Raw genomic sequence first — 26,716 nt, 5'->3', positions numbered from 1 at the left:
TGTGTGAGCGCGTGCGTTTATGTGTTAGATTAGTTTATATGTCTTAGATTTATCTAATAAAGCCTTATTCATATTGATAAGATAAGTATCTTGTGTTTTGTGCTTACAAGTTAATGTATTAAACTGCCGATCTTGTTACTGTGCTAATTGATAGTGTTTTCACTCTACTTTGGATTAATATCCAGCGCAGATTTGATGTTAAATGGCTCATTCAGTGAATCGCAGGGTGTCTAAGTGATCAGCCGTGAAACAGTGATTCTGTTCAAATTCCCCTTAAAATCTTAAATTATTCCCTTTGAGCTAAATTGACCTGTTTCCCTTACATTGCTTTGTATAAAAGTGTCTGCTAAATGACTAAATGTAAATGTACTAGTCAGGTTAATCACTATCATAAAAACTAGATTGTAAGAGCAGACTGATTATATATCAGTCTTGCTAAAAAAGGAGTGGGAAGTGCTTCCAATCAGTACGTTCTTGTTAGAAATGGTTACCTCCAAAGGAACATGTTCTGCCATCATTGTTTTGTATTAAAATGGCCTCACATGCAAGGTAATTGCTACAAAGAATAAATATACCATTTACCGGATCATCAAGAACTTCAAGGAGTGAGGTTAGACTAGAGTCAGCTCCACCAGGTTTCCAACAGTGCAGAGCTTGCTCAGGAATAGCAGCAGATTGGTGTGAGAGCATCTGCACGCAAAGTGAGGCCAAGACTCCTTGACAAAATGGCCGGTGTCAAGAAGGGGTGCAAAGAAACCACTTCTCTTCAAGATAAACGTTAAGGACAGACTGAAATTCTGCAGGAAGTACAAGGGTTGGACAGCACAAGACTGGTGCAAAGTTATTTTCTCTGATGAATCTCTCTTACGACTGTTTGGGATATCTGGAAAAGTGATTGTTTGGAAAAGAAAAAGTAAATGCTACCATGAGTCCTGTGTTGTGCCAACAGTGACCATTTGTGGGCTTGCTTTTCAACCAAGGGAGTGGGCTCTCTCATAATTCTGCCCAAAAGCACTGCCATGAATAAAGAATGGTATCAAAACATCCTGCAAGAGTGACTTCTTTCAATGATCCATGAGCAATTTGGTGATGATCTGTGCATTTTCCAGCATGATAGAGCACCATGTCACAAAGCAAGAGTGATAAAGAAGTTGCTCAAAGATCATTACACTGAAATTTTGGATGCGTGGCCAGGCAACTTCCCTGATCTCAATCCAGTAGAGAATCTTTGGTCAGTCAAAAGGGGAGTGGACAAGCAGAAGCCCACAAATTGTGATAAACTCTGAGATCTAATAAGGCAAGAATGGATCACCATCAGTCAGGACTTTGCCCAGAAGCTAATATCCAGCATACCAGAGCGAATTGCAGAGGTTATGAAGAACAAGGGTCAACACTATTAATATTGACTAATTATATTAAAGCCTTTAAAACTTAGTATACGCTTATCATTGTTTTTAGGCAGAAAACAATGAGGCACCCCAGCAGCTAGATGTTGCGACTTTGGCACCTCATCTGTCCAGGATACCTTGATGGACCTGTCTGAGAGGTAACGTGGAAAAGATATTCTCCAAATACTGAAGCAACAAACTTTGAAAAACACAAAATCTATGTCACTGCCAAAACTTCTGGTCACAGCTATATTCTTTTTCTTGACATAAAATGTATGGTTCCATCATTATACGTTCTCTTGCTTACCAGTTCATAGGCAATTTCAATTTTCTGAACAGCGTTGCTGTTCTCAGGATTTGGTATATTCGGCCACAACAGATCCTTGGCTCTGTAAAAATGAACAGTGAGCTCTAAATTAAATAACACACATGCAGTGATATTGATTGATTATATAGTGCCTACTATTCAGAACATAAAATGCATGCCTCTACCTGTGCAGAAGTCGACAGCTGAGGTGAACTGCTAGTAAAAGAATTATTATTCCCACAACAACCGTGGCTATAATGCTGTTCAAAGCTGTGAATTCTGTCAAAATGAGCCATATAGTCAGTATCCATGTAATTAGAAAAACAAACCTACAGACATTTATTGTGCATCGTGAACAGATAACGTACTCGGTTACGAACGTAACCTTGGTTCCCTGAGATACGTAACGAGTACTGCGTATGGGGAAAGCTCCTTTTTTCCTCGATACTGAAGCCTTTTTTCAATAACGCAGTGCAACTGCACTGCCATTGGTTTAATCTGTAAACTTTTTTAAACCAATGACAGCGCTGTGTAGCTGCGCGAGCCTGTGGCGATGCAGCGCGCCAAAGCCCGCCAAAATGGGCGGGGCGAATGGCTATATAAGCAGGCAATCACCAGAGGAAATCAGGTCATACGACTGAAGCGACGACACTGAACCCGCAGCCTCGTGGCACGGCATATAACGCAGTACTCGTTCCGTATCTCAGGGAACCGAGGTTACGTTCGTAACCGAGTACGTTCCCTTTCGATACTTCACTCATACTGCGTATGGGGAACGAATTCAACCACGCCGTGCCACGGTAGGGAACGACAAGACTTAACTTGAACACCCTGGGGTCCAGAGGATAAGTGAGAGGGCCGGAGCCATCGAACCCTTGACGCTACACTGCTGAGAGGGAGCTAGCTCCCTGGAGGTGGTATGATGACAGAGTCTGCTAGAGGCCGTCGTATCAAACCGAAAGAACCCGAGCATGCAAGGTCGGGATATCCAAGTTATAGAACCTGACAAAAGTGGACGGCGAGGACCAGCCGGCCGCCTCACAGATGTCCTTGATAGAGACACCACTAGAGGCCATCCCTCTAGTAGAGTGGGCTCTAACTCCTATGGGGCACTCAAGGCCCATAGAGGAGTAACATAGAGCGATAGCTTCAACTATCCAACGCGAGAGGCGTTGCTTTGAGACCGAAGACCCTTTGGTGCCGTCACCAAAGCAGACAAAAAGCTGGTCAGATTGCCTGAACGGCTGCGACCGCTCAATGTAAATTCTCAAAACCCTCACTGGGCAGAGTAAATCCAGCTCTCGCTCACCTGAAAATTACCTGTGCTCTGAATGGCGCCGAGAGCACTTTAGGTTCGTAGCCATGCCTGGGTTTTAAAATGACCTTAGAGTCATTGGGCCCAAACTCAAGGCATGCAGGGCTCACCGAGAGGGCCTGCAAATCGCCAACACGCTTGACCGATGCTAGAGCAAGTAGCAGAGCGGTTTTGAGCGTTAGGGGCCGAAGGTCAGCTGACCTCAGCGGTTCAAAGGGAGGTCCTTTGAGTGCTCCAAGGACCGTGTGAAGGTTCCAAGTGGGAACGGTGAGAGGACGTGGGGGCTTCAACCGCCTAGCACCTCTCAGGAAACGCACAATGAGGCTGTTTCGACCCACTGATTGGCCAGCAATAGGAGCATGAAATGCTGCAATGGCTGCTACGTAAACTTTGAGTGTGGACCCTTTTCTAGACGCTCCTGGAGAAATGACAGTATCGGAGATACATCACACTCAACAGGGTCTTTGTTTTGTGCTAAGCACCAGTCAACAAAGACTGACCATTCTTGTAGACGGGGCTCTTGCCTGAGCAATGGTGTGTAGCACGTCCCCGGGGAGGCTCAGAGGCTCCCATCGAGGGACCAAACTTGGGTCCTCCAGAGTGGGGCCACTAGGAGGACTCTGTGTATGTCTTCCCTGACTCGTCTAATGACCTGAGGGATCAGAGCGATCGGGGGAAAAGCAGGGTGAAAAGCATGACTGCTCCCAGATTCGTCTTGCCAGGTATGTGTGTCGCCTTGAGCGATCGCAACCTGGGTAATGCCCATTCCAAGAGGCGCTTTGCCAGTGCGCAGAGGCGGCTGGACGAAAGGCCGCCTTGGTGATTTATGTAGGACACCACTGTCATGCTGTCCGACTGGACTAGGATGTGGCGCCCCTCCAAGATTGCCTGAAAGGATTGAAGGGCTCGTTCTACTGCCAGCATCTCGAGGCAGTTGATATGGAGATGGCTTTCTTCGTGTGACCACGAACCGAAGGCTGGTCTGCCCTCGCACAGAGCACCCCAACCCAGGTTGGACGCATCTGTTGAGAGCACCGTCCTTCTGGAAACCGCCTGTAGGGGTACTCCACGACTGAAACAAACAGGGTTCATCCAAGGCTCCAGGGCTGCTAGACAGGCCTGGTTGACCCTGATGCGAAAGCGGCCGTGCCGCCAAGCATGAGGTGGCACCCGGAGTTTCAGCCAGTACTCCAAGGGCCGCATTCGTAGGAGGCCGAGCTGTAAAACTGGGGAGGCGGAAGCCATCAGCCCTAGCATCCTCTGAAAGAACTTCAGAGGGAAACAGGCTTTGTTCTTGACAGAGGCCGCGAGCTGCTGAAGTACCAGAGCGCGCTCTGGTGATATGACCGCCCTCATATTGACGGAGTCGAAAACTGCTCCCAGGAACGTAATACGTTGGCTGGGGAGCAGTGAGCTCTTGGCGAAATTGACCCTGAGTCCTAGGCACTGTAAGAGGCTCAGGAGCACGGATCTGTTGAGGTCTAGCTCAGTTCGTGACTGGGCTAGAATGAGCCAGTCGTCGAGATAGTTCAGAATGCGGATTCCCATCTGTCTCAGAGGGGAAAGCGCCTCGTTCATGCACTTCGTGAAAGTGCGGGGAGCTAGAGACAGCCCAAAGGGAAGGACGGTATATTGGTAAGCCACACCCTCGAACGCGAATCTCAAGAATCGTCTGTGATGGGGGGCTATCTGGATGTGAAAGTAAGCATCTTTCAGGTCCAGCGAGAAGAACCAGTCCCCGGGGCAAATCTGCGTGAGGATCTGCTTCAGTGTCAACATCTTGAACTTCCGTTTCATGAGGGAAAGGTTCAGGTGTCTGAGGCCTAAGATGGGTCTGAGACCGCCATCTTTCTTGGGGACAAGGAAATAACGGCTGTAGAACCCCGACCTGCTTTCTGAGGGAGGAACTATCTCTATGGCTCCCTTCCTTAACAGCGTCATCACTTCGGTGCGGAGGACCTGAGCGTCGTCCGGCTCTACCGAGGTGGGAATCACTCCGCGAAAACGCGGGGGTCTTCGGGCGAACTGCAGTGAGTAGCCGTGTTTTATTATCCCCAACACCCACTTGGACACTCCGGGGATGGCCTGCCAGGCCTCGGCCCGCGTGACAAGGGGCTGGATAGTGTCGACGGCGAGAGCTCGTTCCAGGCGAAGGCGTTCAGCAGAGATCCAGCGAAGTGAAGTCGTCGCTGAAGGAGTAAGATCTGATTTCCTCTGGCGATTGCCTGCTTATATAGCCATTCGCCCCGCCCATTTTGGCGGGCTTTGGCGCGCTGCATCGCCACAGGCTCGCGCAGCTACGCAGCGCTGTCATTGGTTTAAAAAAGTTTACAGATTAAACCAATGGCAGTGCAGTTGCACTGCGTTATTGAAAAAAGGCTTCAGTATCGAGGAAAAAAGGAGCTTTCCCCATACGCAGTATGAGTGAAGTATCGAAAGGGAAACTTGGAATACCAGCTTGATAACAGTCATTATCATCTCATGAAAAATATGAGTTTACCTAGTAGGTTTGTGACAAAGTGTTTGAAATCACTCCGCTCTCCTTCTCCAGCCGCTGTAAATGCAGATAGCTGCACACGGTAAGCACAGTTGCTTTCAAGATTCTCCAGCTCATACTTGTTTATGCTGGGATCCACTGTGAAGGCTTAATATTTGAAGTACATAATAGAAAAAAAAAGAAAGAAAAAAAAATTATCAGTTGGGTTTCACTGATATTTGAGAACTGATAATTTTTTTTCATTTATTTACATTTTTATTTTCCTATTATGAACTTTAAACTCTCTGAAAGCATGGTCTATCAAATCAATTTCCCAGTTATTGTCAACATTCTGTCAAAAATCGTTTTCCAGTAAGTAGTGAGCTATAACCTAAATTCTTAAATCTGTTTTTTTTTTTTTTTTTTTTTTACATTTAAGGGATAGTATATAAAAACACACTTTCTAATGGTAACTTAAAATCTACTAGTAATGTACCTTATATTTATTTGTAAATATTTTATAACATTAGAATAAAACATTAATAAACTTACATATAATAAACTTATGATTGAATACTACTCACATGTTTCATTATTGTCCCATGTCAAGTAGATGTAGTAGCCTAATAAGAATCCACGCAGGTCTTCCTCAGACACGGGGCACCATGTGATTACTGAGGAATGCTGGGTTATATTAAAAATACTCACATTCCCAGGAGCACTGATAGGACCTAAAATCTCAAAGAGTTCAGCTCATTCAGACACAATGATGCAGCATTTATCTAGATTATTCTGCTGCTGTAACTCATATTTGAATATTTAGACTCACTTCCTTCAGTGAAGTAAGCTTGGGCTGTGCCATAGGTTGTCTCACTGTTGTTTAAATTCTTCATGTTGCAGGTGTCTGTGTAAGGTCTGGTGTGCAGGAAAAATATATATCTTGTATATGGCTGAAAAACTGCATTTAAAAAAGACAACAAAAAAAAGTAAGTTATTAAAATCAATATTTTTTTGAGAATACTAAAAATATGATTACATCATAAAAGTAAAGATTTGATTGAATTTTTCATCCAGTTTAATAAGGGAGAATGAAACGGTATATGGGGGCAGTTGTGGCCTAATGGTTAGAGAATCAGACTTGAAATCAGAAGGTTGTGGGTTTGAGTCTCAGGTCCCACTGTTGGTGGGTAAATAACCAGTGCTCTTTTCTACCTACAACACCACATTTGGGGGTGAGTAACTTGAGCAAGGCACCAAACCCCCAACTGCTCCCTGGGTGCTGCATCAATATGGCTGTCCACTGCTCCGTGTGTGTGTTCACAACTGTGTGTGTGCACTTGGATGGGTTCAATGCAGAGGACAAATTCGGAGTATGGTTCGTCATACTTGGCCACATGTCACGTCCTTCTCCCCAACAGCTGTCAGTTTTCCAAGTTATTTCTTTGTGCGTGTGCTTTTCGTAGAATGGACAAAAAGTTGGTATCTGTCCTTTGGCCCACCACTCCACAGAGTAACAAACACTTGAGACGGAACTGTTCCAGAACAGACTAAAATGGTTGTTGCTGGTTATGTTGACACTGAATAGCCCAAACGAATCTAAAAAATGTAAATAATACACAGCATTTAAAAACAGCAACAATTCACATTTTCTCACCCAATGTTCATATACAATATGTTTACTTTTAGGACATAAAGCTAACCAGAGTAGTCTGCATGTGTAGCATTTAAGAAAATATAAAAGTAATGTACCCCTCCACTCATCCATTTGCTCAGTGGCTATACTGGAAACAGGAGACGATCCAGCAGTGTTTAAAGCTCTGATAGTGATGTTGTATGCGGAGTAAGACAGGATCATGGTGAGAGATGAATCTTCAGTTCTGAAACTGTCCTGATTGCTAAGTTCCCCGGATACTTTCCTCACTGTCACATTGTAGTAATCCACAGCTTCACTGTTTGCATACTGGGAAAAAAAGGTATTGTATGATCACCCCTCCCCCAAAAAAGTTAAATTGTGGAAATGCGGAATTTCTATTCATAACCGATCATAATAGTATTAGGAACCTAGAATTAGTAAAAACTTAGTATGTATTTAATAGGGCTGCTCCAATCTCCAATATGTTAAATTTTAACCAGTACTTTAATATGTAACCACCCATATCATAAGGGTGTTGCAGATTTGGATAATAATTAGTACATTATATGGGTGCTCTCAGAGAAACATTTATTAAAGATTGATCATTCTAAAGAAATGGATTTTAGTTTCTGGGGCCTTGCTACTGTGGCCTATCATTCCTCAGAACTTCACCCCTATCTGTTTTTTTTTGCAAATTGACTTTACTAGGCTACTTAAAGAAAAGATAGCTATAAGTCCACTCTTTCCACAGAATAATAAAAAAAAAGACACACACTCCAAATGCCTGACTAAATTAATGTACCTAACATAAAAATATTATTCTTTATATGTCTTCTACTTATTTCCTTTTATTATTGTGAATGGTCTGAAAATTCTATACTTTAGGATTAGATTTTGCTTTGTAATTACTGTGAGAATGATGGTAACCTACTAGTAATGACTCAAGTTTTACCAAATCCTTCAAAAGGAATTGCTATCCAAAACCTTTTGTGTAGCCAGACCTTCAGACTGACAGAAGAAGGTCTAGGAAGCTTGGTCTATTTGAATGAGGCCACATGACTGAGAGGTCAACAAATCACGTATAATTTTTGCATCATGTTTAGGGGCGTGGAAATGTCCCCACAATAACAGACTGATGTGTAAAACTCTTGGATGTATTTTAAACAGTATACCGGGAACTTTAAATATGTAAAATACTTTTGAAAAATCCAGCATTTAGTTGTAAAAATAATGGCTTTCTATTTCTGTGAGGTTTGGCAACACAGCATTTTTGATTCCAGGTCCAACATTAAAGAATATAACATACACATCTCCCGGAAATCCTGTATAATTCAGGCAATCCGACTGAAACTCCTGAAGTGTTTCCAATTTTGTGTGTAATATGCATCAGACGTTCACAGCCAACGGTCCGTGGGCATGATGTCTGAGGCTGAGACTATCCAAAACCTTACAAAAACCTCAAAAGGTTACAAGAACTTCAGCCATTACTAGTGAGCTATCATGCATTTTACTTTATAATACTGTACCAAAATTATTAGTAATTCCATCTGAAGGATTTGGTAATATTTGTGTAATTACCATGATTGTAAATTTGTCACTTTAAAGATAATTCTGCTTTACTTACATTTATAATGAAACTATATATAGTTTCTTAACAGTTTTCTGGGAGGTATGAAAAATAGTAATTTTTGATCAGTTAATAGTGAACTACTACATTCAAATGAGTGCTAATAGTTTATAGTAATTACTAGAATGTTAATAATGTGTTACTTGTGTAGTTTTTAATTAATGAAAGAAAAGGATTGGTAACACACCAGGTTCCAAATGGGAATAAGTATTCTCTAAGAATCAGATAAGATCCTACTAGAACTTTTGGTTATCCAGTATGATCTTATTTGATAGTGGATTCATGTTGGATCTCATTAGCTCAACCACAGAAAACACCACAGATGGCCCTGGGCAATGACATGTGTTAGTACCTCCCACTTCACGACTGCTTTTCTCTGTCCTGGTGATATGAAACGATTTTGTATGTGGTCTTGAATCTCCAGCTGGATCGATGGTGCATCTGTGAGTTCTGGGGAATTAAAATTTTGAAAATACATTGGTAAATTAAATTTGAAAGATAAAGTGTGTGATTTTTCTGCCACCAGCACCACAAAATGGACTTGTTTGTCTAAGCGGAGTGACTGGGAACATCATTGGCTCTACCAGTGCCATGAGTTTCGTGCGATACTACCTGTGTGATCAAACAATGGAAGTAGAGGGAGTGTTTATAACTTATACTGTTTTGTGACACAGAAATGACACATTTCAAGAAAATACAGAGATCAGTCAATACACACACCCTGTACTCAACTCACCCAATGGAACCACAATGATTTCACTACGAGGACACTGGACACACTCTTGGGTGGGATTGCAACGTATTCTCAACTCGTAAGGCAGAGATGATATCAGATTCCACAAAACACATTGTTTTTTGTTTTTAGACTGTTGCTGTGGAGGACAAGAAGAGAAAATTAGGTGGAACAACCAAGTTAATTCACATCAGGAAATGGACCTTACACAAACTCTACTGCAAGTCCTACGTTTACTACTAGACAAGTAAAGGTAGTCAAGACAAACTTAGTGGGCTTGAAATAAATTTTGAAAAGGTTTAAAAAGCTTGAATGTTTAAAGCTTTTACAGACTGAAAGATAAAATGATAGATAGAATCTATTCTTAACTATGCTGTACTTCCTTGTTTTTTTTCACACTGTTGTAGCCAACAGCACCACTACTCTGTTCTGTACCAAACTGTCCATATTATCTTGGATTCTACTCAAATCCAGTGTGTTATTGATAGAATAAAAATGTATTCTATCATTCAAGATCAGGGACCAAAGAATGAGACACACAAATGGTGCAGTTCATTCAAAGCTCAACTTTATTATGCATGGTGCTGCATATATATAGCATTTACAGAAGTGAAAGTTTGTCTGGAAAATACAAGCTGAACAAGCATAATAACATAATTCGGCATTAATCAGATAAACATGAGAGAAAGTATAGTGTGCTTTGTTGCAAAAACTTTGATTGATGAGGGTCATAAAAATTCAACCTCCACCTCCCTACTCGACATCTGTTTGGACACCTGTTCATGTACAGCCCCAACCCGTCTGTGGCCATCTGTTTATCGATCTCAGTGATCTAGAGGAAGTTTTTTTGTGTGTGTGTGTGTGTGGGGGGGGGGGGGGGGGGGGGCATTGAAAACTGTTCAAATACTATGTGCATTAAACTTTAAAATGTGAAATTTAAAAACTATTTAGAGTTTGTTACCAGTTAGAAAATAAAATCAAAAATCTAGACTTACCATATTTTAAAACAAAAAAGTATCCTTCCAGATAAAGTTTTTCCATGTTTCAATTTTTAAAAGTTTGAATTTGTTACCAGTTAGAAAATAAAATAATAAATGTTGACTTATCTTACCTCGATCTAAACAGAAAGTGTCAGAAGTGGACATTAAATAATAAGCTACTTGTCAAAATCTATGTTGTAGTCTATCATTACAATTTAGGAAAGCTAGCATTTTGTCACAACGGTAGAAAAGTTAAACAACAGAAAAAGAGCTGTATATTTACGGAAATCTAAAAGCATATGCGCAGATGCAGTTGTTAAAACACTAGCACAAGATACATGTCAAAATCTATGTTGTACCCTACTATTAACAAAACAAAAAACAAAAAAAAAGGCTTTGTTACTGACAGAAAGTTAAAAAAAAAAAAAAAAAAAAAAGACCTGAATAGCTTGCGCTGATACATCCTCACACGCTGCTGTCAAAGCTCAGAATGCTTATGTCTGGTCCCACACAAACCACGCCTATTAACTGCCCCTAACACCGGAGGCCACAAACGTAGATTTAAATGTATGTTAAAAGTATTTTAAAAAATGTTTTTAATAAATCTACATAATTTCTTAATTGATGAAAACATTCTACCTGTTTTTAACATTAGACCAGCATTTTTTACTTTAAAATTAGAATAACCTAAAATGTTGTTTGTTTTGTTTTATTTTCTTTTATTTAGTAACACTTAATTTAGTAGCCTAATTCCTTTTATCAGTCTTTTATTTTTGCAATCTTAACTTCTAACATGGTATATTAGTTAAAACATATTTCAAAACTCAGAATGCTTATGTCCGGTCCTACTCAAACCACACCCACTAACCGCCCCCTTAACACATCCCTAACAACGGAGGCCGTAAAGATAGATTTAAATGTATGTTAAAAGAATTAAACAAAATAATGTTTTTAATAAATCGTCATCATTTCTTAATTGGTGAAAACATTCTACCTTTTTAAATATTAGCCCTGCATTTTTTACTTTAAAATTAGGTTACACAAGTTTTCTTCTAAACAATTACCTCTAAGCCACAGAAAAAAAAAAAATGTTTGTTTTGTTTTATTTTATTTAGTTACTCACACTTAATGTAGTAGCCTAAATCCTTTAATCCGTATTCTATTTTGTCAATGTTAACTTCTGGCATACTATATCAGCTATTATAGTTAAAACATACATATAGGCACTAACTGGAATGAAAGAAAATTTACTGAATACTGCATAGTAAAATCAGTATTTCTCTTTGATTTTCTTGCCATAAGACTTGCTATCGATTGATATAGACATACTAATGTCTAACTTTTACAACATTAAACAACATTTATATTTAGTTATTCACGTTTAATTTAGTAGTCTAATTTCTTTAATCAGTCTTTTATTTTGTCAATCTTAATTTCTAGCATTCTATATCATACCCGTTTACGCATACAAATATTAAACAGGAATGAAAGTGGTAAAATCAAGATACTATTTTCTTGCCATAAGACTTGTTATCAGTTGAAATAGACTTAGAACGTCTTAACTTTTACAACATTACACAAAAGGTTAATTATTTTGTCTCACATAATGCATTCAAACAAGAATGGTGTCAGGTGTCTGGGACAGTGTGATTACTGATGCGACCATATCAGTGTACTGTATTCTGGAAAGGGTTGTAAAACACCTAAATATTTTCTGGGTTTGTAATTCATTTGCAATCTAATGAGTTTTTAGCGATCTGGCATTGTAAACTTTGATGCTGTGTCTCAGCTATAGTTCAGAGATCAAAAACAGATTGTGTTCAGTGATCAAAGGATCTCCATTGCATCTATTTTGTCAGGGACACAACTGGACACAGATGCAGGTTACAGTGCGGGACCAATTTATTCAAAAAATTCAAAAGAAAAACTTCCTCCAATGAACAGAAACAGGCCGGGAAATTAGGAAAAATGTCCAACAGAAAAATAAGAGACTTCAATGTCCTTGCAAAAACACCCGGCAGGGGGCGCCCAACGGCGCGGCCGCGATGAGAGTGGAGAGGGGAGGAAGCCACGAGAGAGTCAGCGACAGTGCAAACGAAAACTCTTCTGAAAAATGCCGGTGCCCGGTCTAGGAAATAAGGGAGGGGAAAAATAGAAAAACAAAACAAAACCAATAGCAGCAAACAGTGGCACGACAGAACAAGGCTTGACAGGATCAGACAAAGAGGCTACACGGGGATTATTGACGAACAATGATCTGGCACCGATAGGCGCGACAGACGGGAATAAATAGAGCAAGAGATTGAATTCAGGTGAGCGGAGTCAAACAATTAGAAGCAGAAACTGTGATGATGAGGGGGAGGGAGGAACGCCAAAGATAGGTGCAAGACGAACGATCAAAACCAAACCAAAACACCATGTGAACACAAAATGCAGACATATACAGAAACACACACACACACACACACACACACACACCGAAGAACGGGGTGATCAGACAGTGGACATGACAGTACCCCCCCTTCGATGGACGCCACCAAGATGTCCCGGGCCGCAACCCAGCTCCTCTCCTCTGGGCCATAGCCCTCCCAGTCCACAAGATATTGAAAGCCCCGACCCCTACGTCGGACATCTAGCAACTTCCGCACCGTATAGACCGGGGAGCCATCCACTAGACGGGGGGGAGGGGGGGTTGGGGCAGATGGAACAAGAGGGGAATAGAACACAGGTTTAACCCTGGAAACATTGAAAACAGGGTGCACCCGACCAAGCGTGGTAGGGAGCTTGAGCTGCACTGCCGCCGGACTCAGGACCTTCGTGATCCGGTATGGGCCAATGAACCTGGGTGCCAACTTGTGTGAGGCTACCCTGAGAGGCAGGTCCTTGGTGGAGAGCCATACCCTTTGACCACACACATAGCGGGGAGCAGGAGTTCGGTGACGGTCGGCCGCTGCTTTAGTCCGCCTATTAGCTCTTCCAGGTGCGTCGACACCATCGGACAAAGGCCAAAGCAGACGGGACTGCAGCCTCGGGTTCCTGTGTGGGAAACAAGGGAGGTTGATAACCGACAGAACACTGGAATGGGGACATACCTGTGGCAGAAACAGGAAGGGAGTTATGGGCGTATTCTACCCAGGACAGCTGTTGACACCAGGAGCCGGGATTGTGGGATGCCAGGCAGTGAATAGTACGTTCCAAATACTGGTTTGCCCGCTCGGACTGCCCGTTGGTCTGGGGATGGAATCCTGAAGACAGACTCGTAGAGGCCCCGATCTGCCGACAGAACTCCCTCCAAAACCGAGAGACAAACTGGGGACCCCTATCAGAGACCACGTTGACCGGAAGGCTATGAATACGGAATACATGATCAACAATCACCTGAGCAGTCTCTTTGGCTGAGGGGAGCTTGGGAAGGGGAATGAAATGGGCCGCCTTAGAGAAACGGTCCACCACCGTAAGAATGACGGTGTTACCCTTGGATTCTGGAAGGCCAGTGACAAAATCAAGGGCCAAATGTGACCAGGGGCGGGAAGGGATGGGCAATGGGTGGAGCAGACCAACGGGAGGCGCATTGGAAGTCTTGTTCTGAGCGCACACCGAGCAGGCAGCCACGAACTGCCTGACATCCTTGGCCATGGATGGCCACCAGAATCGCTGACGGATGGCAGCCAGCGACCTCCGGACTCCTGGATGACAGACTAGCCTGGATGAGTGACCCCACTGGATGACTTCAGAGCGCAACTTGGTGGGAACAAACAGATTACCCGCTGGGCCCCCCTTCGGCACAGGCCACTTAAGTAGGTCCTCCTCTACTCATCTCTCGATGTCCCAAGAGAGGGATGCCACCACCACCCCTTTGGGCAAGATAGTGTCTGCTGACTCCCCTCCCCCAGGAGCCTCGAAGAGACGAGAAAGAGCATCGGGCTTAACATTCTTTGACCCGGGCCTGTAAGACAGTGTGTAATTGAACCGGCCAAAGAAGAGGGCCCAGTGAGCCTGTCGGGAGGTCAGCCTCCTGGCCGAACGGACATACTCGAGGTTTTTGTGATCCGTCCAGACCAAGAAGGGCTGAGCCGCGCCCACCAACCAGTGACGCCACTCCCCCAAAGCCAGCCTGACCGCCAACAACTCCCGATTACCTATGTCGTAATTCCGTTCTGGGGGACTCAGGCGGTGGGAGAAGAAGGCGCAGGGATGCACCTTTCCATCCTCGTGCGACCGCTGAGATAGGACCATGCCCACTCCGACATCGGAGGCATCCACCTCAACAATGAATTGACGTTCAGGGTCTGGAATAGACAAGACAGGAGCAGAGATAAAACGGGACTTTAATCTATCAAAGGCCTCCTGTGCCCCAGTATTCCACTTGAACGGTACCCTGGGAGAGGTGAGTGCCGTTAAAGGTGCAGCAATCTGACCAAAGTTCCGGATGAACCGCCGATAGAAGTTGGCGAACCCCAGGAACCGCTGCAGAGCTTTACGAGAGTCAGGAGCTGGCCACTCAGCAACGGCCCTTACCTTACAGGGGTCGGCTTTAATCTCCCATGCAGAAACAACGAACCCCAGGAACGGAACCGACTAGGCATGGAAGACGCACTTCTCCGCCTTTTCATAGAGCTGGTTCTCCAGCAGCCGTTGTAACACCTGGCGAACATGCTGAGTGTGTACCTGCAGAGATGGGGAAAATATCAAGATATCATCAAGATACACGAAGACAAAGCGATTCATCATGTCTCTCAACACGTCATTAACCAGGGCCTGGAAGACAGCTGGGGCATTGGTCAGACCGAATGGTAGGACCCGGTACTCAAAGTGTCCCGTGGGTGTGTTGAAAGCTGTCTTCCACTCATCCCCCTCACGTATGCGAATAAGGTGATAGGCATTCTGAAGGTCTAGCTTGGTGAAGACCTTGGCTCCCTGCAATAACTCAAAGGCAGAACATAAGAGGCAAGGGGTACCTGTTTTTAATAGTGATGTCATTCAGGCCTCGATAATCTATACAAGGATGCAAGGAGCCGTCCTTCTTCTTGACAAAGAAGAACCCAGCACCTGCAGGAGATGAAGAGGGTCGGATGAGACCGGCTTTGAGGGATTCATTAATATATTTGTCCATGGCCTCTCTTTCAGGGCCTGAAAGGGAAAACAAGTGACCCTTGGGCGGAGAAGTGCCTGGGAGGAGCTCAATGGCACAATCATAAGGGCGATGTGGAGGTAAGGAGGTGGCCCGGGACTTACTAAACACCTGGCATAGGTCGTGGTACTCAACCGGGACCCCCTTCAAATCAGCAGCCTCCACCTGCAAGACAGGACACACAGACACAGGAAAAGATGCAGCACCCAGACAAGACGCGAGACAAAACTTACTCCAAGACAGGCCAGAGTTGTTGGACCAATCCACGTGAGGGCCATGTTGCAACAACCACGGGTGCCCCAGAACTATGGGAGCACTCGGGGATTCAAGAAGGTACAGCGTGGTCACCTCACGGTGATTACCCGAGACTATAAGATTGACAGGGGGAGTGGCATAGGAGACAGTGGTTATTAAAGTGCCATTCAATGAAGGGGCAGGAATAGGTTCGGGAAGAGGAATGGGAGGAATTCCCCAACGGGTGGCTAGAGAGAGGTCCATAACGTTGCCCTCAGCTCCCGAGTCAGCCAGTGCTGTACAGGAGTTAAGGACATCACCAAACTGAATAGAGACAGGAAGGAGGGTGCGAGAGGAGGGGGGATGTAGTAAAGGGGTAGCACTCACCAGGATCCCCATCTTTACTGGTGAGCCTTGACTTTTAGTGGACAGCCCACTGCGAAGTAACCTGATTTGCCGCAATACAGACATAGTCCCAGAGCGAGGCATTGTTGCTTTTGTTGAGGAGTGAGCCGAAGGCGCCCCACCTGCATAGGCTCAGGCTCAGTGGTTTCTGTGGGGGAGACAGATGACGACTCCTCAGTCCTCCAGGGTACCCGAACTGCCAGGCGCTGACGACGGCGGTCAAGGCGACCCTCGATCCGCAGCACCATGTTAACAAGATCGTCAAAGTCACGTGGCAGGTCCTGAGTGGCCAGCTCATCCTGGATGTCATCCTCTAGCCCAGCACGGAACATAGCTCGACAGGCCCCCTCATTCCAATCGCAGGTCGCTGCAAGCGTCTTAAAATGAATGGCATAGTCCGTCACTGAGCGACCCGCCTGACGGAGCCGTGCTAGCTGGTCAGCCGCTTCCTGACCTCTTGCAGAGCGGTCGAATAGTCTCTCCATCTCCTGACGGAAATCTTTAAAAGAAGCACAACAGGGAGCTTTAGTCTCCCAGACGGAGGTTCCCCAGTCTCTGGCCTTGCCGGTCAGAAGAGTCAAAACAAAAGCTACTTTGGACATCTCAAGTGCGTATGTGCGTGGCTGCAAGGCAAACACCACAGAACACTGGGACAAGAAGGCCCGGCAGGAATTGGGGTCCCCATCATAGGGTGGTGGGTTATTGCATCGGGGCTCAGGCTCATGGCGAGAAAAATGGTGAACTGCACCACCCGGAGCAGCCTCTCGTTGCAGCTCTTGGATCCGGCTGGTCAGCTCAGCCACTTGGTTGCCTAAAAACTCCACCTCCCTCGTGGTATTCGTGAGTCTGGCTTCGTGTTGGCCCAAAAGAACACCCTGCTGGGTGACTGTGATTCTGACAGAGTATGTACCTGCTGTGTCCATCTTGGCCAGATCGTTCTGTCAGGGACACAACTGGACACAGATGCAGGTTACAGTGAGAGACCAATTTATTAAAAAAATTCAAAAGAAAAACTTCCTCCAATGAACAGAAACAGGCCGGGAAATTAGGAAAAATGTCCAACAGAAAAATAAGAGACTTCAATGTCCTTGCAAAACACCCGGCAGGGGGCGCCCAACGGCGCGGCCGCGATGAGAGCGGAGAGGGGAGGAAGCCACGAGAGAGTCAGCGACAGTCCAAACGAAAACTCTTCTGAAAAATGCCGGTGCCCGGTCTAGGAAATAAGGGAGGGGAAAAATAGAAAAACAAAACAAAACCAATAGCAGCAAACAGTGGCACGACAGAACAAGGCTTGACAGGATCATACAAAGAGGCTACACGGGGATTATTGACGAACAATGATCTGGCACCGATAGGCGCAACAGACGGGAATAAATAGAGCAAGAGATGAACAGACATTGAATTCAGGTGAGCGGAGTCAAACAATTAGAAGCGGAAACTGTGATGATGAGGGGGAGGGAGGAACGCCAAAGATAGGTGCAAGACACACACACACACCCACACACACACACACATCGAAGAACGGGGTGACCAGACAGTGGACATGACACTATTTATGATGTACACCTGTAAATGCGAGGTTAACTGAAAGTCCATTTACTGGTCAAAAGAAGGTGAAACCTATTGAAAAATTTTAATGACAAACATCTGGTGTATTAGGTAGAAAGAGATAGAAAGAGAAAAGGCAATAACAACAAAGTGTAATAAATAGGGGCAGGTCAGGGGGTGATTGTTTTTAACAAGACAGTCTATGCTTTAGGAAAATGTCCATCCATCCATCCATCCATCATCTTCCGCTTATCCGGGGCCGGGTCGCGGGGGCAACAGTCTAAGCAGAGACGCCCAGACTTCCCTCTCCCTAGCCACTTCTTCCAGCTCTTCCGGGGGGACCCCGAGACGTTCCCAGGCCAGCCGGGAGACATAGTCCCTCCAGCGTGTCCTAGGTCTTCCCCGGGGCCTCCTCCCGGTGAGACGTGCCTGGAACACCTCCCTGGGAAGGCGTCCAGGAGGCATCCGAAATAGATGCCCGAGCCACCTCAGCTGGCTTCTCTCGATGTGGAGGAGCAACGGCTCTACTCTGAGCTCCTCCCGAGTGACCGAGCTTCTCACCCTATCTCTAAGGGAGCACCCAGCCACCCGACGGAGAAAGCTCATTTCGGCCGCCTGTATCCGGGATCTTGTCCTTTCGGTCATGACCCACAGCTCATGACCATAGGTGAGAGTAGGAACGTAGATTGACCGGTAAATCGAGAGCTTTGCCTTACAGCTCAGCTCCTTCTTCACCACGACAGACCGGTACAGCGACCGCATTACTGCAGAAGCTGCACGATCCGTCTGTCAATCTCACGTTCCATCCTTCCCTCACTCGTGAACAAGACCCCAAGATACCTGAACTCCACCACTTGAGGCAGGAACTCTCCACCAACCTGAAGTGGGCAATCCACCCTTTTTCTCAGCCTCCCTGGGAAAGTCTATGCCAAGGTACTGGAGAGGAGAATTCGGCCGATAGTGGAACCTCGGATTCAGGAGGAACAGTGTGGTTTTCGTCCTGGTCGTGGAACACTGGACCAGCTCTATACCCTTTCCAGGGTGCTGGAGGGTTCATGGGAGTTTGCCCAACCAGTCTACATGTGTTTTGTGGACTTGGAGAAGGCATTCGACCGTGTTCCTCGCGACATCCTGTGGAGGGTGCTCCGGGAGTATGGGGTCGGCGGCTCCCTACTTAGCGCTGTTCGGTCGCTGTACGACCGGAGCAAGAGCTTGGTTCGCATTGTGTTCCAACTATAGGGGGATCACACTTTAGGAAAATGTGGTTTGAACAATTTAAATTTGAGTTAATTTAGTTTATTTTAGTTACATTTATTATTTATTTATTATCACACCTTGATTTTTCATGCCTCAACAGAAACATACACTGCAAATGCAAACAAGTACACAAACACAAACATAAAATCACAAATGCGCACACAAATCTTAACGTACAGGAAACATTAACATGCACGCAAAAAAACACTCAACAAGTACACAAATATATGAGCAAACAAACTAGGTCACAAACACAAACATACACAGAAACACAAACATACAGTACAAACCAACATATAAACATAAACAGCAAACACAAACATACAAGCGTAAACAACAAACACAAACATACAAATGCAAACATACTGAACAAACAAACATATAAATTAAAACTTAAAAACAAACACAAATATTCACCTAAAACTCAAACAAGTACACAAACAAACAAACTAGGGCACAAACACAAATAACACGCAAAAACAAAAACTTACACAAACACACACAAATATACACAGAAACACAAACATATTGTAAAAACAAACATGCAAACATAAAACAACAAACACAAACATAAAAACACATACATACTGTACAAACAAACATGCAAATGTAAACAACAAACACAAACATGCAAACACAAACATACTGTACAAACAAACATACAAACGTAAACAACAAACACAAAAATACGAACATGCTGTTTAAATGCAACTTATTTATTTTTCAGACTATAATGTTTTATTTTATTAAAGTTGGGTCTTTGTAGATTTATTTTATTAAGAGTTGATGAAATAATTGATAGAATAAATAATTCAAATAATCGATAAGTCCAATTTATCAACCCCCACCTGACGTGTCAGATTTTTTGATGACATAAATATCTTACTGATACAGATGTGTTAAGATGTCAAGTATCTGTAACAATGTAAATGTTTAAAGTTTAAGTTTAAAAAGTAAATTTTTTTAGCTTTCATGTAGGATTCATGTCCACACTCAAAAGTGTTTGTAGTAAGAGTCCAGAGACAAATTAAAATAGATGTGTGAAAGACTTTTCACTTTAAGATATTTTTAATGACAGACTAAAAGCTTTATATTGTTTAAATGTTAAAACAGGTAGAATGTTTTCACCATTTAAGAAATTATGATGATTTATTTTAATTATGATGAATTGGCCGGCGGGCTTGACAGTGGAGCGGCCAGTGTGCTTGATAGCGGAGTGGCTGGTAGGGTTGGCAGTGGAGCGACCGGTAAACTTGACTGTGGAGTGGCTGGTGTTTCTGGGTTGAGGTCTGAGAAGGAGCTTGGAACTAAAGACTGGAAAATGGATGTGGATTTGAGCACTGACCGGACAGACTGGTATGGGGGGTCTACCATCTTGGCCCCCAGATCAGCACGGTTTGATATCCATCTATGAGCTCTGGGTTAAATGGAAGGTACTGGGTGATCAGAGCCATTGGTTAGGAATGTGGGGGGTCCAGGAGTGGGAAAACCACATGTAGGCACAGAAGATCATAATGAATACTTTCCTCATCCAGACCCAACTTAAAACAAGCACAGAGTGCAGCCTCATGCCAGCTCACCGGGAAGACAGCTCAAGGAATTCCTCCACATACCTAACCAATGGCCGACCTCTCTGCTACAGACACCACAGCTGGTCCTCAGCCCAATTTATATTTGTTGGTCTGGTCTTAAAGTGGTGCTGAGCAGACCCATTGGGTTAATGGGTGCTTTGATATCATACACAAGGCAGCACTGCTTTAAGTCTAACGCACCTTTTGTTTGGGGTGTTCTGTGAGCTTCGTCACAATACTGTATATACATCATTCAAGCCAACCAATCAGGCTGTAAATATATCACTATGCATTTAGGTTTGATGTCTTTAGGTTCGCCGTCAAGAACACCAATGTGAACACCAGGACAAAATGTATAATTTTTCTTTTTTGGTCTGGAACAAATGAAGCAAACGAACCGAACTACAAATGTGACCTCTGACTGGGCTGACTGAGATGACTAGGACTCCCTGCTAATAACCTGGCATTTATTATTTACACACACATATATATATATATATATATATATATATATATATATATATATATATATATATATATATATATATATATATATATGGATTTACTACACTAAATTAAGTTAGTTACACTAAAAATAGGTTAATTTTAATTTTGTTGATGTAATTTATTGTAGTCTGTGCTACTTGAATGTTTCTGTATTAAGTTGTACTGTGAGAATGTGCAGTATGAAAACTGATTAAAATGTTTTCTTAATTTTCTGGTGCTTTTTTTTATTTGCATGTGTTTTCTAAAGTTTCTCTCAGCCACCTTACAAAATAACTGGATGATTTTTTTCCCCACACTGCTTGTTAGCTACACACATTTCATATACTAACTTATTTTGTTTTGAAGTGTAAGTGATGATTCTCGCTCATGTTTGGTCGCAAGTACATACACATCAACAGACTCAGCACACAATGAGACAACTGTGTTTTTGCACATTGCAATTTAGTTTTTTTTTTCTGTTATATGTCACACCATGTTATATTTTGAGTTTGATTTGTTTAAATTAGTTTCTGTTTTGGATAATTCACCCTGAGAGCACACACCCTAACACATCACATCTATTTAATGTCTGCATTAACATCTGAAAGATGTGTTTTTTGGAGCTTTTGCACATCTGCAATATGTTTCTAAAGGCGGGCGTACACGGTGCGATTGTTGCCGTCATACGAGTTCGTATGTGATTTTTTTAAAGCGTGCAAGCTCGTATGGTCGCGGCTTGTATCATGTGCGAGGAATTACGAGCCAAGCAGAGTGCCTTACGAGCTCTTCCCGGCCTCCCGAATCCGATCATTTTAAACATGTCTTAAAAGTAAGTGAGTTATCGGTCTGAATTCGTGATGTGTGTGCGGTTGAATGAGCAGATTTGTTGATCTATTGTTACGAATGCACACAGGAAATGAGAGATCCAATTGCAGTGTTTTAATGGGGTAATCCAAAAGCAAATCCAAAACAGGCAGGAGGTCAAAACGAAAGCAGTCCAAAAACCAGTTGCTCCACCGAACACAAGAACAAACCAAGGAACACAGAGACCAGGAGGGAGGTGGACAGGTGGAGGATAAGGGGCAGGGAGGGGGTGCCAGGTCCATAAAGGGAAACAGAGACAGGAAGTGAAAATAAACAAAACAACAACAACAAGGAGACCAGGAGGGAGGTGGACCGGCGGAGGACCAGGGGGAGGGACCATAGACAGTAAAAGTAATGGACACAGCGACCCCATTGGAACTCAGTTGAGACAAGTGAAGCCCATTTTTAGCGTTTTTTAGCACTTCCGTTTCTGACGCGCAGACTCAAACGAAGCTTGACGACGTCAGCAACCTGTCTGACAGATGTAAATCTTCTAAGTGGCTGTGCGTGCAAACTGCCATCGTTAATCTTGCAGAGACGGCGAGCTTGAGCGGGAGTTCTTTGTCGTGAGTGAGCAGGAGTAAGTATTCTGATTAATTATTTTGTATAGTATTTTTTTTAAAATGTAACGCCAGTACGCCATATTAAGTTAATTGCCTGCGAGCTTCTCCTCCTGTCTGTACGGTAATGCGACAGAGAGACGAGTGGTTATGACGCAATCGTTAGCCTATTTTTTAAAAAAACTGTTTATACGGGGCCATAATGTAACATAGAAGGTAATGGAGCCCTTTATACATTGTTGTGTATCTTTAGAAATAAATAATGGACAAACGGAGTCTTTAAACGCCTCAGATGTTAAAGTTATTCGCTGTCAAAGTGACGCCAAAATGAATGGGAGTCAATGGGAATGCTAACGGAAGTGAAGTTCTGCTAAAAGATGGCAGCCAGCACCCGACTTCAACTTCCGGTCGAGTTCCTTGCCCCCTGGGAGGGACAGAGGGCCAGGTCCATAGAGGGAAACAGAGACCGGAAGTGAAAAAAAAAACAACAACAACAAAACAAAGAGGCCAGGAGGAAACGGAAAGTTCAGGGGCCCAGGGCAGAGCCGACAGGACAGGAATCCAGGGTGGAACAGGTGGAACTGGAGCCCACTGGGATGACGCAGAGGAAACTGGAGCCCACAAAGACCAAGCAGACAGGACTGACGCCCACCAGGGAGGTGCAGAAAACTACCACCCATTGCGGTTGAGACAGAGGCCCACCAGGGTGGCGCAGAGGGCCACTACAGCCGAGCAGACAAGACAGATGCCCACACAGGAAGTGTCCTCATAAACCATGTTTACATTGTAATACCCATGTCATTATAGATATTTGTGTCCCCATAAACCATATACAAGAACACAAACATACACACACACACACACACACACACACTAGGAATAGAAAGAAACAAAGATACCCTTTTGTACTCATCTGACAGGTTGGAGAAATCTAAAAAAATATGAGAATGTATTTCAAGTAGGCTAATTATGTTCACAAATATCACAATGCATAGCGCATAGCATTATTTGGTTATGAATTCAATAAAATTCCATAGAGTGAATACTGTGCCTTATTTAAACAATTACTTTGTTGCCCACCTTTAAATAACAAAGTTGAACAAATAATGATTATGTTTCACCTTATTTTACATATGTGCATATACAGAATAAAAACAAGGAGATTGTATAATGGAGCCTTATATACTCTTAAACCTTTGAGTTGTTTTTACTGACCTCTTTCCAGATTGTAGTGTTGAACTCTTTGTACTCTACAAAGAAGTTTTTAATATATCTGCTTTCATCTCCCCACTCCACCTGCACAGTCAGATGGCCTGAGCTTCTTCTGTAAGTTAGTTTTGAATGAGGGCCACACATTGCTGCAAAGAAAGAAAACTTTACAGAATCACATACTAACCTGCAGAAATGTTTGTCTAGTCAAAGAATTTTCAAGCAGCTTCTATTAATACTAGAACTGCTAGTAACAACTATTTCTGGAAAATGCTAGTTAAATCAGTATATTTAGATGAAGGTTTAGAAACAGTTAAAATATTAATAAAGTGAAAGTTACAAATACTAATATTGTTGATTAACGTACTAATCTTGGATGGAATTTCTCTGAAATTTTTGTAGGTGCACCACTGTGCATATCCACTGCTTGCAATAACGTGAGCTGTCACATTATATTTTGGGAAAACAGGAAAGTCATCAGAAGTCCAAATTCCATTCTTCTGATGTACATTTACACAATTACATCTCCTCCTACACAGCAGACAAAGAGTGTGGATTGTTGAATGGGATTTTCAGTTATCAAATTTTAAATATACAGTAAGTAAGCGATAACAATCAAACAATTGCAAAGGTGTGAAGCTCAGCCAGACTACAAACAGAATAATGCTGAAATCATCACATTTCTAACTTCCTACAGAAACTTACTGTTGTGTGTACAGCATGTATGAGATTGATATGTCTCCTTTCCATTCACAGACGGACACAAGAGATTTCTTATATTTTACATAGCATGTCAAATCATAGACTCCTGTGAAAAGAGAATATGAGAATTAGAATCCACTGATAATGTAAAAAAAAAATAAAAAATTGTAATTTGCCACAAATACAGTACAAAATAGGACTTGGAGAAAATTAAATGTAAACAGTGTTTGTCCAAATTGTATAAACCATTTTATTTTATAGCCATTCATTTTTAATTTTTAAACAGTCAAGAAGGTTAAGGTCTAGTTTATATTTTACATTATATATTATTTCATCTAATCTACTTAGCTAATGAACCTAATAATAAAAGCTAATAATTGCATACACATATAGGAAAAGGGAGAAGAATAGAATTGGAAAAAGGAAGATTCAAACTCTGGACATGTCAGAAATTAAATCCACTATCCTTATACTCTCTACTCAACTGGAACAGTGCCTCACTCGAACAATAACTGAATATGTTTAATTGGAAATGTGGCAAAAGGACATTTGTCTTGACACATTCTCATAAGCACAGAACTTGATGTGTCAATGACGTCACGTGAAAACTATCAATAGAAACATTTTGCATTCTACTAACTGATTTAACTGTGCTGTTGAGTTTTGTGAAGGAGGACCAATGGTGGGAAGCTTTTTAGCTGTGTTAATGATCAATATGCATAACAGTGACAAAAAAAATTTTAAGTATGGAAATGACATGAATGAGTTTTGATATTTGGGATATGGTCATCGCACTACTTTAGCCACCAACCAACCACACCCAAATCCCTGTACTGTCATCTTTTTGGAAAACTAAAATATGGTCACCCTATATAACACTATGTAGGCTAGTCTAAGTAGTCTATTTTACTCCAATTTACTGGATAAAAAGACAAAGCTTCATTGGTGGAAATGTTAAATTCTTACCTTCTGTGTTGTTACATTTATTTTTCAATAAGTTCAAAGAGTCACGTCCACAGTTACAGGATCCTGTAAAGTTACAATGATAAGCAGTGTTTAAGAATTTCTATTTATTATTATCTTCTAAACAACGACTATAAGAGCCTGCAAAAGGAGAAATTGTGTTCCACAAATTAATCCGTTTTTTTTTTTAAAGAATGTTAAAAAAATGAACTCCATGGTTAGTGTTATCCAGCATGATTTGAGAAAGCTCTAAATAGAATCTTGTGCTTAAATATAAACAAATAAAAATGTAGATACAGTGATGTTTTGTGCAAAGAGTTGTTCATTACTGACCTAGAAACACTGCAACATCTTTAATGTCTTTGTTTTATTTTTTAAAACGTCTTTAAAACAAGCTTGTTTATTACTTGTTTCTAAAACTTGTTTATCGCTTACAGGTAAACACACACACACACACACACACACACACACACGCACACACAGACACCCGCTTGTACTGACCTGTTGACGCTTCAGGTGTCCAGAGAGATACGAAACCTGAAATTGATCAAATCTACTGAAATTCACCTCAGCAACCATATTAATGAAATGCAATACTAATGGCAGACTTCTGTTTAAATACTTGTTTAAAAACACAACTAAAACACATACCTAGAGTAATGTAAAATACAGCCGAGCACTTGCGCATTGTAGCCTCCTCTCACAGTCAGCTACTTTTACTCACGCAGCCTACCAACTAACGAAAGACTATGGGGTATTCCATTCTCAATACACATGAAACTACAGCTTGCTCTTCAAGTATTATAGGTTGTCTCAGAACTGGCTACCTCGAGAGCATAACTCGGTAACGTTTAGTCGCGCGGAGTATTTTTGTCCATTAGAGGCGCTAAACGATGCTGGCAGAAAGTCAGCTGGTTCTCCACAGCATTTGGACACTTCTGTGCTCGTGAACAATGTCCCCTAATAGACACGCCTCAAAGCCTGAATAGATTTCGTTACACTCTTTTGTGTGTGTGTGTGTGTGTCACATTTAAGGTGATTAAGAGATTAATCAACAAAAAAGACAATATTTTTAAAGAATGCTTTAAATGTTTTTTTCCATTTCCTCAATGACTTTCATTGTAGGCTTACTAAATAAATAGACAGTCAATAGAGAGAGAGAGAGAGAGAGAGAGAGAGAGAGAGATGTGCACCACATTGGGAACGACATGATTCATTTATGACAGAATTTTTAGGAAAATGTTCATGCACAGTCAAATTAGTATAGTGCTTACATTATAGGCTATATGCATAGCCATAGTAGCTGGATGTTAATTAATTTTCTTTA

The 26,716-nt window shown here is 42.6% G+C and overlaps 1 protein-coding gene across 2 annotated transcripts; it reads right to left on the bottom strand.

Moving 5' to 3' along the window:
* Positions 1–1,695: 1,695 nt before the first annotated feature.
* Positions 1,696–26,328, bottom strand: LOC127946428 (leukemia inhibitory factor receptor; the record flags this gene model as incomplete). Of its 2 annotated transcripts, XM_052542997.1 has the most annotated exon segments (15): positions 1,696–1,777; positions 1,881–1,974; positions 5,511–5,654; positions 6,071–6,217; positions 6,316–6,444; positions 6,873–7,082; positions 7,236–7,446; positions 9,099–9,196; positions 9,483–9,618; positions 23,731–23,873; positions 24,092–24,255; positions 24,430–24,532; positions 25,393–25,455; positions 25,891–25,926; positions 26,041–26,328. In XM_052542997.1, coding segments are annotated over 15 exon segments (1,797 nt in total), but the record flags the coding sequence as incomplete, so codon positions are not given.
* Between the last annotated feature and the right edge of the window lie 388 nt (positions 26,329–26,716).

Source organism: Carassius gibelio, chromosome A24, assembly GCF_023724105.1.
Source record: "Carassius gibelio isolate Cgi1373 ecotype wild population from Czech Republic chromosome A24, carGib1.2-hapl.c, whole genome shotgun sequence".
NCBI lineage: Eukaryota > Metazoa > Chordata > Actinopteri > Cypriniformes > Cyprinidae > Carassius > Carassius gibelio.
Note: the sequence above shows the minus strand (reverse complement) of the source record. Positions and strands in the feature narration are given on the sequence as shown.